Below are 14,832 nucleotides of genomic sequence, written 5' to 3' on the forward strand. Positions count from 1 at the left end.
TTTCATTCTTCGTTCCGTTGTCGCCACTGTCAGAGTTCTGTAAATCTCATTCATTTTGCATTGTGCCTTTCAGCGCAACGGACGTGCGGTGTCAAGACAACACTTAGAAATTAACTGAAAAATAATAATATAGAAATTATAACAAAACGTCACTGCGATAATTCTGATGACTTTGATTTTGGATAATGTGCAAACATAAACGCTAAATATTTACATATATATATATACTATATTCTTTTTGCCTATTTGACATTTATTTTTTTTATTGGTTGCTTTTTGACTTTTGCCGTCTTTGGCAAACTTTTTGTGTGGCGCGTTCGCGTGCAGTGTTAATTAATTGGTCGATACAACGTTCAAGAGGACGAAGAAGACGAACAACAACATCAATCCGCAAAACCAAAAAGTGCGTAAAAAGCTTGGCAAGTGCCGCCCACAACAGAGACAAAAGAGAGCAGGAGATAAGCAAACAAGAATCCAAGCAGCGACGCTGACGTTGCATTGTGAGAGAGGAGCAGCGAAGCTGGCTCTGATAGCAACATCAATAAGAAAACGTGAGTGCAAAATACTAAGCAAGACAAAATGAAACAAATGTAGATAAATTCAATAATAACATAACGTCGTGTGTATATATATATTTTTTATTTGTTTATGTGTGCGTGAGTGAGTGTGTGAGTATGTGTGTGTGTGTTTGTGTTTGTGTGTCAATACGAAAATTTGGTCACATCAAAACCGAAAACAAAATAAAAGAAGAAAAAAAAACTGCTACTGCATACTGCTGGCAGAGACGTCGACCCCCGCGTCTCTTTGTGGTTTGTTATTGTTGTAGCTGTAAATTTGACGCCCCCTGCTGCAGTGGCCCGCAGCAAAGGCGCACGCGGCGGCGTCGCTGCCAGCGCACAGTCAGCAACAATTGGAATTGAAATGCAACTGCAAACGATCAGCTCTCTGTGTCGTGTGGTTAGGGGGTGGTGTGAGGTGGTCAACAATTATTGTCGCCCGCATTTGTACGTTTTGTTGCTACAGTGTCGTCCGCACTTATGTGCCTGCCTCGAACACACAGAGCGAGTGTGTGCTAGAGAGAGAAAGAGAGAGAGAGAGAGAGAGAGGCACGCTATATTTTGTTATTCTTTGCGTCTTTGTTATAATTTATTTGCTGCGCATAATATTCTAAAAGAATATTTTGTTTGTATTTTTATTTTATATATATCATTATTTTAAATTTGTAATATATGTGCACACATGGCACATGGCAACCCAGTGACAGATCTGACATGAAAGGTGTGCTTATATGTATATGTATGTACATCTACATGTATAGTATATTCGTGACGTCACAATCATCAGAGATTATATTTGGGTCATTTGTAGTGAGTTAATGCATGCATTGAACTCATATTCTCATGCAAATCGAGCTAGAATGGAAACTATCTAAATATTGATTATTAATTGATTTGCATTCGAATTCAGAGCTAATGCGATGTACAGTGGCATCCGAAACGGCGTCTTCGGTTTCAGTTAGTTATTATTGTTGTGGTCGTTGTCGTCGTTTTGCCGTTACGCGCTCACGAGAGAAATAGTGTGCTTCGTTTCTCTCCCCCACCAGTGTCTGCGTCAGCAGGAAAATAGAAACAGAGCGTTAGCGTAGCGTTGCGACGTCAACGTCAGCGTTGGCGTCCCTTGACGACGCGTCGCGACGCCACTGCTCGTGCTTTATAAATTGTTTGGCTATTTGTTGTTATTGTTATTGTTTTTGTTTTTGCGATCAGCCTTTTATGGATTTGCATTGTTAGTGCGATTCGCTCTCAGCTCTCAGCTTTTGCTTACATATGAGATTAAGAGAGAGCAAGAAAGACAGTGAGTGGGAGGGAGAGAGAAAGAGAAACAGAGAGGGAGAGCGAGAGCGAGAGCGTCGCGCATCGCGAGTCGTGTCATATTTGTATTTGTTGATTCGTTTTGACGTAGCGAGGTTTGAATTTTGTGATAAAGCGACCTCGTCATTGTGTTTGACTTCTGCTTGAGCATCGACGGAGCTCTGAGCTCGTGAGCTTCAAATGGCAGAAAAAGAAAAAGGAGGACAAGAAAAAAAAAAAAAATAGAAGCTTTGTGTGCAATTAGCATGCAACAACAAAGAGAGATTATGCAATGATAAAGACAACTTAGGCTCTGTGTGCGTGTGCTTAAAAATCAATTGGAATTTCTACAACGCCCCCATTAAAAACTAATTGAATACAAATACACCGACACACACACACACGCGCGCAGAAGGCATAATATTTTTGACATGACGTCTGCGAAAGGGATTGAAGGCAGTGGCTGGGAGAGTGTGAGAGGAGGCGAAAAAGAGCATCGAGCATCGCACGCATTGGCAGGCAGGCGACGCTTTTGCTGCCCACCCACTCGGCACAAGACTAACGACGCTCCCTCGTCTCTCTCTCTCTCTCTCTCTCTCTTTGTCTCTCTCACGCGTTCGCTTTGGCTTTTGTTGACGCTATGACTTTGCACCTCACACATCTTGTATGTGTGCGTGTGCTGTGGCGTTGGTGTTGGTGTCTTTGGTGCTTTTTTTGAGAACCTTGGCAAAGGAGGGAAGCAACTGGCGGCAGCGGCAGTGGCGGCGGCCGAGAAGCCAGCGCTGGCGGTGCTGCCGCCGCCGCATGTGGCCGCTGTTTTGTTGATTACATAAAAAATGAAAATAATTATGTATGTATGCATTTAGCTCGCACAGTACATTTGTATATCTACATATATGCATGTATGTGCATACACACATACACATATACACACATACACACATACACATACAAAAGCAGTAGCAAAAAAGAACTTTGTATTGCCAGCGCGATAAGATACACAGTCAGTCTACTCTCGTTATTTTGAAATTCAGGGGTCTCTTAAAATATTACGAATTATCGAATGTTTGAAATTTTAAATGGTTCGAAATATTGAGAGAAAATAAAAACAACTTGGAATTATCAAGGGTTTTTATTTAACTGCTGATATTTTATATATACGTAGTCAACTAATGTTCAAATTCATTTGTACGGGTTTGCTTCGAAAAATATTGCTGCTGCTCAGACTTTTTTGTTAAGGAGAAAAAGTGCCCTATATGCTGTTTCACAATAGATAATGAGAAAAGGTAGTTTCGAGGGAATCCAAAGTATAAATTCAAAATCAAAGTTCTTGCTAACACGCCAAGAATTACTGACTACATAAAAATGTATGGGAATTATTCGAAATATAAAGAGATTTTGTAGGGGGCTCGTGATTACTTTGTAATTAATGAGAGGTTCGAAATATCGCCGGTTCGAAATAACGAGAGTCGACTGTATGTATATATACATAGTCATACATATATGTATGTACATATGTATGTAGAAGAACGCACGTATGCGTGTGTGCGTGTATGTGTATGTGCGGGTGTGTGTTTGTGTAAAGCAACAACAATAACAATGCGAACGATGCGCAACATGCAAACAAAACTTAAAATTCAAATACAAAAAGACAACAACAACAACAGAAACAGCGCAGCAGCAACAACCGGCGACAATTTCTCGTGTGCGCTGTTATACAACAACAGTAACAGAAACAGAAACAGAAAACAAAAACAACAATAACAGCAACTGTAAGGAAAAAGAGATTTGACAACAAAGTAAAGCAAGCAAAACACGTCGAACACTTGAAGATACACTTTCAATGTGATAAAATTAGAAAAACAAAATAAAATAAACAAACAAACTAATAACAAACAAACAAACCTGTAATATTTATTAGAATGCTCAATAAGAAATTATAATAAAAAGTAACTCAATTTATTTTATTTTATTTTTATTTTTTTGTAATACATTAAGAAAACGTTAAAATAATAAAAATAATAAAATTCTATTGTTTTCCAACATTAAATATTTAATTAAAAATAATTTGTATTTTATTGAAAACATTTGAAAAATCTTTTAGAATTGGATGAAAAGAAAAGCCTACATAAAGTCTGCATAACAAATGAGCTGAGCTGTTATCGGATCTGATCTAGTTAGACGCGATGAGCATCATGTAGCACAAATAGATATCTCATATGTTTACATAAATACATACATGCTTTTTTATATGCAGATTTGTGGCTCAACTCTTATTTTCCGGATGTAAAGCCGTGTACATAAACCATTTACTAATTCATTCTCTCTCTACCCAGTGAGTTCCAGTTATGGGCTGCTTTTATATGACAACGATGATCTTCATGCAGATTAATCTATATGCATATATAAACATATACATAAATATACATACACACACTATAGTCAGTAAGTAGTTCAGTTGTTTTCCTGCATTGAATTATTTTAAATGTGCTAATTGACTGAAAACGTTTATCGCGCTCTGTTTCGCTCTCCCTTCTTCCTCTCGCCCCTCTCTCTCGCTCTCTCTCTTTCCCGATTAAGTTTTTTGAAGACCGTCTAGCAGCCAACAAATTTATACCTTTGAAAAAAAAAAAAGAAAAAAAATGTGTTTTTATATGTTGAAGGTTTTTCAATCTTGTTGCCAACCAAGCAAAGAAACAATTAAATAATTTTTTTTTTTTTTTTTTTTTGAAATATGCTATGTGTAAAACTATCTTTAGTTTAGTGTTTAATTTTACCTGTTGCATAATAATCTATATTAAAGAAAAAATAATCTAAAAAAAAAAAAAATCATTTAAAACAATTTAAAAATCCTTCGACATTTTTGTCACCTGCACCAGCATTATGTTCTCTCACGATTAGGATTTGTCGTCACTCTAACGGTAAAAGCTTTTGCACTTCTACTTCCTTATGTACTGTTATCAGCATTATTTGTTGCTGTTGCGGTTGCGATTACTGTTCTTGTTGTAGGTGCTGCAGATGGATTTTTGTTTTAGCTATATTTAGTTATATTAATTGTGGTTGACCCAATTTGTTGTTGTGCCAGCAAATTGCTTGGCTAAAAAAAAAAAATAAACACTCACATACGAGCGCACGTACACAAACACAAGCATACACACACACACGCACACGTAAAGGTTTTATTTTTTGAACGACGAAATCAATTGAAATTGAAAATTGCCCAAGAACTGTCAGTCAAAGGATAGTGTAAAAAGCGACAATAATGCATGGGACGCTGTGTCGGTGGGAGGGGGAGTGGTGTCGCAGCCCGCTGCACTCCTCTTCCCTCCTTCCACTTCGGTGCTTGGCAACAGAGCTGTCACGAACGAATACAAATGCGCCTATGAATTCAACCAACGCAACGCCAAGCGCGTGCTCTCACTAAATGCCAAAGCAAAAACAAAATCAAAAACAAAAACCAAAGCAATAACGGCAACAAAAACGATAACAACAAAGATGTGCTTATTTTTAGTTGACGATTTTGTTTGATGCGCTTTTTTTAGTTTTTCGTAGCGGCTGCTGTTGCTGTTGCTGCTGCTGCTGCTGCCGCTGCCGCTGTTGCTATTGCTGCTGCGATTGCAGTTTTTCCTCCCTCCTTTGCGCAGGGGCCCAAAAAAGCCGGCAAAAGTTAATTTCGCTCTCAGTTTAGGTGAACGAGCGCGCTCTCTCTTGCTCTCGCGCTCACTCATTCTCTTCCATCCTCTTGCGCTCTTTGCATATGACACTCACTCCATCTGTCGCTTTCGTTTGCTGTTTGTTTTTGTTTCTGTTTTGTGCGTGAATAAAATAAATATATAATTTATTTTTAACAAAGAGTGTATAAAGAAGAAAAAGCAGCAGAGAAGACAATGCCGTTCTTCAGTTTTCCTTTCCGCCTGGCTAAAATTAAATATGCTAAACACAACAACAACAACAGAAAGTATAAATGCTTGCGCTGCATTTGTCTGAGCTTTTGCCGCTGCCTGTCCATGTACCATCACTGTTTGCGTTGTTGTTATTATACTGTTAGCTTTTTTCAGATTTGATTTTGTTGCTTTAGCTTTTGGCTTCTTGTATTTCCTGCTACGGCTGCTGCTTTGATGCGTTGGCAGCGCACGTGTTGACGCCAGCGTCTTAGTTAGCACCTTCCAATAACTAAGTTAATTATTTAAGAAAATTAGTTCAATAAATTTAAGTTAATTTGGTAAGATGAACATACATGTATTTATATATTTAAACAATTTTATTCAACAACAATAATAATAATAATAATAATAATAATAATAATAATATTGAGTAGATAGTATTAACGCTTCTGTCATTCTCCGCCTTCTGTTTACGAATGAACTGCTTTGTCTCTTTCGACCTCTCTCTCTCTATCTGTCTCTTTCAATTGAGTCATGCTAGGGCCTTACCCAAACAGCTGTTTGTTGTGCTTTTGTTGGTCTGATCCTTTGAGTAAAGCCCAACGAAAATAGTTTGTAAATCTCGTCAATAAGGTCGACGCCGCCGCTGACGCTGACGTCGCGACGTTTGTTTTCTTGTTGTTGTTGCTGCTGCTGCTGCTGCTCAGCTTTCAATAAATGGCAATGTCATGCGCCAACGCTCCTACACACATATACATATAAATACATGTACGCAGAGCATAAACAGCGGCGGCGTCTATCTGTTATTGCGCTCTCTCATACTCACACACACTCTCTGGCTATCAAATCTAGCTGTCTTGTTGTTGTTTACGACGCGCGTTTGACTTTGTGTGTTGCATGCCGGCTCTCTCCCTCATTGCAAACTTACGTGTCTTTGTTACGTTTGGCGCTCGCGAGCGTGGAAGCGTATGTTTGTGTCGCTCTCTCTATGGGTGTGTGTATGTGTGTGTGTATGGGGCCCGTTTCGGCATTTCATTTGCTGGTGCTGCCGCCGTTTCGCTTCATTCGTTTGTCTGCTCGCGTGCTTTACAGTTCAAATTGTGCGAGGCCTCGAAATAAAAGGCGAATTTACAAATTTTCAAATATCATTTCTTACCTAAACCAAATAAATAAGTCAACATAAAGTTCAATATATTGTTGTGTGTGCCAAATGTTTAGAAAACATTCAAAGTTCTTCTAGTGCAAAGGTATGTGGATCATTTACAACAACAAAAGTTGCCACACATATACACATGCAGATGTATATGTGTATCTGTGACGTGTGTGTGTGTGTCAGTGGCCGCAGGAACGTGCGCTTAAGCGAAGAGAGAGTGCAAGAGAGAGCGCTTAAAGTGAGAGTCATGGATACGAAAAACAATAACAAAAAATATGCGATTTGCCGTTGTCGGTTTATATACGTCATTTTTTTTCTTTTTTCTAATCTGTGTCTCATTTCATAATCCGCATGTACGAATTTCACAAAAGAGCAACGCAAAGTATAAAAATACATAGAAAAATAATAAAAACCACGTTGAAAAGTCAGTGTCTGAGTGTGCGGAAGGGAGAGTGGGAGGGAGGTATAGAGTGAGCAGTGCTGCCACCTTCGTTGTCGCTGTGTGCGTATGTGGGAGAGTGAAAGCTCGCACTTAAAGAGCGCAGTGAGCTGAGCACCAGAGCATTTCAGTTTTTTTTTTTTTTTTTTTTTTTTTTTTTTTTTTTTTTGAGACTTTGTATATGAATTTATAGTAAAAAATAAGTTTAATTTATGTAAAAAAAAAAATAACAAATATGAGTAATAATTTTTCTGCATTTTTGTTTAGCAACAACTGATGAAAACAATAACACTCTCGCGCGCACACACACACAGACATACATAAAGCACAGACAGTCATCTAAGAGAACAACAGCACATTCAAAGCGGCCTTGTCGTCTCGATGTGTCGCTGCCTCTCTTTGACTACTTATTTATTTATTCAATTTTAAAGTTTTAATTTTTTTATTCTTTTAATTGATTTTATTTTGCTACCTTTTTAGTTTTCTTAATAATTTTGCAGATTTTTCTATATTCTTTATTACATATCTGGCATTTATTTGTCAGTTGTAAGCGACGTATGTGTGTGAGTGTGACTGCGTGTGTGTGTTTATATATGTTTTTTATATTTCTTATGGCTGCCAAAACTGCCTGCGTTCCTGCATATGTAGCGTATACGTAATATACAATTGTGCGACCCAGCTTGAAGGCATCACACAGTCACACATACATAGGCGCATGTCTATGCATGAATGTGTGTGCATATACTCGCAACACACACACATGCATACCCACATATAAAGCGAGCTGTTTGCATGGGGGGTTACGTATACGCCGCGTGGTCGCCGACAATTTTTCGTTGTTTGTTGTCTACTTTAGCTAAAGCTCGAGAAAATTCTAAACTACATGTAAACGTGTGTATGTGTGTGTGAGTAAAAAGTAAACACAATTAAAACACAATTAGACTAGATAAATACCTTATTAAAAGTGTATGTACAAAAAAAGAACAAACAAAAAATAACTTTTTAATATTATTATTAATAAAATAAGTATGCATTTTATAAATGTGTTTAATTTTCTTGAAATTAATCATATTCTATTAGTTGTCCTCTTTTATTCATTTAATTTCGATCATTTTTGTTTATATTTCACCAACACGTACGCACACACTCATACTCACACACATACACGTAGACAAGTACAGTACAACAGTTTGGGAATGGGAGAGCGAGAGCGTATGTCGTTGGACGCCATTAAAAGCTCTCAAAAAATGCTTGGCCAGCTGTTGTTGTTGAAAATGTTGTTTTTGTTGTTGGCGGCGTCGTTGGCGGCGCTGCCGGAAATATGCAAAGCTCACTCTGCGCCTAGCGTGCGCGCTCTTTCTCTTCATTTCGCTCTCTTTGAATTGATTACGTGAACTGTTTTGCTATTTGTTATTATTTATATAGAGAGCGATCGAAATGGCAATAGATGAACGGACGCAACAACAAAGCAGCAAAGTGTTGCGCCTGTTCTCACGTCCTACTGTTCCTCATCTTAATTCTCCCTCTTCCGCATCTTCCTCTTTTGTTATTATTATTATTATTATCCATTAATATGTGCTTGTCATTGTGATAAACCCGTAGCCGACGACGGCCACCGTACCCACCCCTTCGGCTGATTGTCTCACGTTTTTTTTTTTATTTTTATTTTTTCATTCTTTCGATTTAATGTGGAATATTTAAAGAGGAAGCAGTTCATTTACGCTTATCCCTTAAAGCAAATGGTACTTAATAGTGTTTGTGGTCTTTCTGTGATTAGCATGCGGTTAAAGTTCTTGTTTATAAATACAATAAATGTAAACGTACATACATATGTATATATACATATATTTATGTGTATGAATCATCTGCACAAATATAAAGCGCGTTTTATAAGCAACAGCAGCAGCAGTAGGTACAGTTTAACCAATCGTATTTTACACTTTTATGGTGTTGGTGGTGCTGCTGCTGCTTCTTCCCATTAACAATAATAATAACAAGAAGAACTAAATAATAATAGAAACACCAAGAACAGCGCAGCAGTTGCAATAAAAGCAGCATAGAGAGGTCCATAGGTCACAACAGAAAGCAAACAACCGGCAGGCAGCGCTGCAGCAGCAGCAGTGCCAGCAGCAGCAGTTGACGTTTCTAGAACGAAAAACTGACAACTGACGCGCGGTTACGGCGTCGGCAGCAAAGCGCAAAAGCTACGTCTACAACGGCTCAAAATGACGCCGCTCTTCGTTCATTTCATTGCGGCGCTCTTTCATACGCACTCTCTTGTATTTGAACGAGCTGAGCTTGAAAAACTGCGCCGTTGAAAAATAAACAAAAACACAATGCAAAAGCAGATAAACAGAGAGCCTGAGAGGCAGAGACAGAGCGAGTGAAAGAGTGGCTAACAAAGAGCTGCCGTTTCTTTATGTTTTTGGCACACGTCACAGCTGCGGCTCAATTTGAGCTTGCAATATGTGTGTATATGTATATATGTGCGTGTTTGTGTACAAATTGCAATATTATAACAAGCGTATAATGTTAGTGTATATATGTATGTGTCTTTTCTTTTAGCTAATTAGGTAAACACACATAAACACACACGAACACACTCAAACATTGCTATAGGGAGAGCCAGCGTAACCAAAACCACGTTGTCGTTTGCCCAAACGCTGACATCGGCGTCGCGACGTAGCGCTTCTCTCTCGCGCGACGCTACTGTGCAAATTAACGTTGTTGCTGTATTTTGTTTATAAAAAGTTGCCAAGACAACGGACGGAAACTTTCAAAATTGCGTCGCAAGCTTTATTTTCTAGTTTGTTTGTGTTTTCGCAGCGAACAGTCTTCCAGCAGCACGAATTACAACAACAATAACAAGAACAACAGCTGTAAAGAGCTGCTCCGCTATGTGCGTCCATTATTTTGGCATGCGACTGTAAAGAGCGACTATTGTCTGTGGCGCTTAGACTGTTGTTGTCGTCGTCGTCGTCGTCGTCGTCATCGTCGTCTTTGTTGTTGTTGAGCTTTTGCTTTTGCATTGCTGTCCGTTTCGCGTATCGTTTGTTTTGACTCGCCGTCTTTGTTGTGGCGCGCTCGTTTCACTGTTCTTTTGTTGTTGTTGTCACAGTAAATTGTTGTTGGTGAGCAATAAAAATCAATAAATAATACACTTACAGTGCTGTCCCTTATGGGCATCGCAATGCACACACATGTGTTGCTATTTATTTAATTAATCTGCTCCAAGCGTTGCGAGTGCATACATAGATACACTTGCCTGTGTGCTTAACTGTACCGCATTTCATTGAAATACCAAAATTATGAATTAGTCATTAATTCAATATCCTTTTGATATTGCCTCGCTCACTCGCTCGCAGTTGGAACAACAGAAATTACTGTTATGGCTATAAGTTGAATGCGAAATGCTGATAAGATAATTCAACAGTAAACACACGCAGACATCCAATGAGAGAGGAGATGAAGAGCGTAAATAACAACAACCACAACAACCACAACAACAACAGCAACAACACGCACACGAGCAATAGTTGAACAAAAAAACCGAAACACGAAAAATAAAATGAAATAATATAAATACAATTTCAAGTAGCAGGTGAACGCAAGCTGCGCTGCCGACGTCGCGTCGCGTCGCAGCCACTCATCAAGCCATAAAAACGGCGAAAACTACACGCGTAAATTAGAAGCAATAAAAAAGTGCTGTTGGAAAATAAAAATAATGCAAAAAGCAACGCACAAATAGAAACAAATACAAACAAATACACACACACACACATGCACAAATACATACGCAAAATGGCGGCCCGGGCGGCTGGTGATGATTGCGTAAAGCGTTTAGCATTTAACTTAAAAATGTGGCCACTGTTCAAAACACGCAAAGGAGAGAGGCACCGCAAAGCGGGTGTGTATGTGTGTGTGTAAGAGAGAGAGAGAGAGAGAGAGAGACAGAGGGAGCGAGAATGTGTGTGTGATACTTGCGGTAATATTACTTATTATTGGCGGAGCACAGTGGGCACAGATTGCCCATTGCGGTATGCAATAAAAACAAACTGAAGGACGCCGATGAAATAATAATAATAAACAAAAATGACGAAGAAGAAGAAGCACAAAACTAAAGCATGTACCTATTTGATTAACTGATTTGATACGCCAGCGTTAATTGGTAAATAACACTTGATTAGCAGCTCAAGTTTTCGGTTTTAAATTGTTGTTTAGATGCATTCACGTTCGACCACTGCAGATCTGAACATGTTGATTGCTATATATGTATGTGTGTATATCGATATACACATACATATACATAGATATGAGGCGCGACAGAGAAATAGTAATGCGTCGAAGCATATATTAGTGGAAATAAAACTTGATAAACTTAATACATATTATATTCGATTATCATATATTGTTTATTATTTAGATGTTGATATTGAGTTTATAAGGAAGTGTGCCTGGAGTAAAATAAAATAGTAGTGATAGTAGGACTGTTGGACAAAAAAAACGGAGTTATAAACAATTTGAAACAAAAACTAATATTAATTATTGATAAATAAATTGTTATTATATGTCGATATTTTATAATTAGGTAAATGCATTTTTTTATACAATCAATCGCACTACTAAAGTTTCTTATATTAGGTTGATGGCATATTTTACGAAAGAAAATGAAAAGAAAAAGCGTTCCATTAGAATTTGATTAGGTCTTGCTTAGATATATCTTTGCAGATCTATGATATGAGATATAATACCCTAATCAAATCTATAAATAAATTCTCCCTATTGCGCATCATAATAATTGAAGATGTTATAAGTGATGTATGTATAATAAATATATCTAATATATACGCATTATATTTATTTTTAATACTTTTGCTATCATTATATTGTGTATATAATGATATAGGAACTATAGTTATATGTCGGCTTTAGCTTTAGTTAAAGATTTAACTTTGTTCACATGAAATCTAATCAAGTCCCTTTCGGATCTCGTTTCTCCGGCAGCATGTCAACAGATAATCCCACACAGCTGCTAACGACGCACGATTTGAGCCACTTGCGAGGCCAACTACAGACGGCGGCAGCAACCAGCGCCGTGGTGGCAGCAGCAGCAGCTGCTGCACACGGATACCACAGCGTGGCAGGCACAGCGGCCGCAGCGCCGCCAACAAACGGACACGGACACGGACACGGGCACGGGCTGGGACTTGGATTGGGACTGGGTGTGGGACACGGACACGGACACGGACACGCCCACAGCCATAGCCATAGTCACACGCACGGTCACGCCCACATGAATTCGAACTCAAAGTACCTGCTGCTGCGGCACAATGGCGGCAGCTTTACCGCCTACGAGAATGCCACGCAGGCGGGCAATGCGTCAGCGGCGGCAGCAGCAGCAGCTGCTGCTGCTGGCAATATTGTGGTGCTGGCCACGGAGCCGTTGGAGCTGAGTGCGGCGGATGCTTTGGGCGCGCCCGGTGCGCCGGCCGATGATGATGAGCTGCGTCCTTTGTCCTGGCTGAATGAGAGCAATCTGATCAAAGGTATTGGGACCACACCGGCAACAACAACAACAGCAGCAACAACGGCAGTGAAACGCAGTGTTGCTGCCGTGGCGCTGAAATCGTCGCCAACAACAACAGCAACAGCGACCACAACAACAACAGCAGGAGGAGGAGGCGGAGGCGGAGGCGGAGGCGGAGGCGGAGGTGGAGGTGGAGGTGGTGGTGGTGGTGCAACAGCTGCCACCGCCGAGCCGTACAACATTTGCCTAGTGAACGACATAATCGAGGAGCTGTCGCATAGCGATGCCATCGAATCGCAGTCACCACCCGCCGTCTACAGCACCACAACGGTGCACAAGGGACCCAGCGGCACCACCACCGTGGTGGAGTACAAAGCGGCCAGCAGCAAACCGAATGCTACAGCAGCGGGAGCAACAGTCACAGCTGCCTTCATGCCGCGTGTTGCTGGCAACAGCTTCATGCCGGCAGCAACAGTTGCCGCTGTCAAGCAGCAGCAGCAGCAGCCGCAGATCTTTGTCAGCAGCAATGGCACGACTCCAACGGCTAGCTACAAGTCCAGTGGCAACACCACAACGCATCATCCGCACAAGAAATATCTGCGTGAGAAGATGAATGTGCATGTGGATCACAACAGCAACAACAACAACAGCAACAGCAACAGCAACATCACCACTAGCACCACCGTCGTCAGCAACAACAATATCAGCCATGTGGTGGCTTCAACGGTCACGGTGGTCAGCTCGCCCGCCTCCTCAAACAACTCGACGCTCAGCTCATGCTCCGCCTCGGGCTCCTCGACGGCGGCCGTCAATGGGGGCAACAGTCCAGTGCCGAAGTCGAACAGCTTCAATGCAGTATTCGATGCCGTCAACTACTCAGCGCCCAATAGCAGCAGCAGCAACAGCAGCAGCCACAACAACAACAACAGTAACACCACCACCACCACCGCCACAGCCACCGTCGCCAGCAATAGCAACAACACCAGCGAACAACAACAACAACAACACACAACACCACCAACGGTGGTTAGCACCACAACGTTGCCGCCCGGCTACAGTTTTGTTACCGCTCCACATGTTATGTAAGTGATAGATGTCAATTAGCGCTGGGAGAGAGAGAGAGAGATGTATATATAGAGAAGGAGGCGGAGAGAGAATGGCGGAGGAGACAGAGGCAGAGATAGAGACATAGATGTAGAGAGAACGACAGATAGTGGGCTATACAGCTGAAAAGAGAGATGGAGATGGAGAGGGAGCTATAGAGTGAAATAGAGAGTGAGATAGAGAGGAAGATAGAACAGGGAGAGAGAGAGAGGGATAGACAGTAGGGAAGATAGAGAGAGAGAGAGGGGGAAGAGAGAGATAGAAAGATATAGTGAGAGAAAGATAAATATGGAGGGAGGGCGATAGACAGACAGAGGGAGATGGAAAGCGACGGAGATAGAGCCAGAGAAAGGGAGAAAGATAGATAGAGAGGAAGATGTATAGAGAGAGGAAGATGTATATAGAGAGGAAGATGTATAGAGAGAAGAATATGTATATATATATAGTGTGAGAGAGAGAGAGTGAGAGGGAGATAGATAGGGAGGGAAGTATATATAAGATTGAGAGCGAGGGAGATAGAGCCAGAGAAAGGGAGAAAGATAGATAGAGAGATAGAGAAAGGGAGAAAGATAGATAGAGAGATAGAGAAAGGGAGAAAGATAGATAGAGAGGGAGATGCATAGAGAGAAGAATGTATATATGTAGGGATAGGGAGAGTGAGAGGGAGATAGATAGAGAGGGAAATAAATGTGAAGGAGATAGAGAGAAAGAAGCTACAGAAGAGATATATAGAAGCAGAAAATGAGATATTTAAGCAGAGAAACCTGCAGCTCATTTCAAATTCTATTTGATGGGTTATTTCATAAGAGTGGTCTTCTGTCTCCCTCACTGCTTCAGTAACGGTTAGACACGTTTACTTGCTTCCCAATTCGCAT

At 40.5% G+C, this 14,832-nt stretch overlaps 1 protein-coding gene and 1 long non-coding RNA gene across 5 annotated transcripts in view; one reads left to right on the forward strand and one right to left on the reverse strand.

The window, feature by feature from the left end:
• The window catches only part of CHES-1-like (Checkpoint suppressor 1-like), a 20,437-nt gene continuing 5,605 nt past the window's right edge, over positions 1-14,832 (forward strand). Inside the window, exons 1-2 of one of the 3 annotated variants that reach the window (XM_089474642.1) lie at positions 1-551; positions 12,331-13,935. In XM_089474642.1, the coding sequence (XP_089330768.1) occupies positions 12,332-13,935 (1,604 nt within the window). In that variant the 5' untranslated portion in view covers positions 1-551; position 12,331. Of the gene's footprint in view, positions 552-6,805; positions 6,982-11,039; positions 11,495-12,330; positions 13,936-14,832 lie in introns of those variants that run through there. The other 2 variants (XM_089474643.1, XM_089474644.1) reach the window with 2 other exon arrangements.
• LOC149267960 (uncharacterized) lies at positions 3,819-6,617 on the reverse strand. Of its 2 annotated transcripts, XR_016271127.1 has the most exons (4): positions 6,088-6,617; positions 4,721-6,023; positions 4,628-4,663; positions 3,819-4,467 (listed from the first exon to the last, which is right to left on the reverse strand). It is a non-coding gene; the product is annotated as an uncharacterized LOC149267960 (long non-coding RNA). The 2 variants fall into 2 exon arrangements; XR_016271126.1 differs by having other exon boundaries at positions 4,628-6,023.

The sequence above is a fragment of the Drosophila arizonae genome, chromosome X (assembly GCF_054131065.1).
Source record: "Drosophila arizonae isolate 15081-1271.41 chromosome X, UAZ_ARI_1.0, whole genome shotgun sequence".
In the NCBI taxonomy this organism is placed as follows: Eukaryota; Metazoa; Arthropoda; class Insecta; order Diptera; family Drosophilidae; genus Drosophila; species Drosophila arizonae.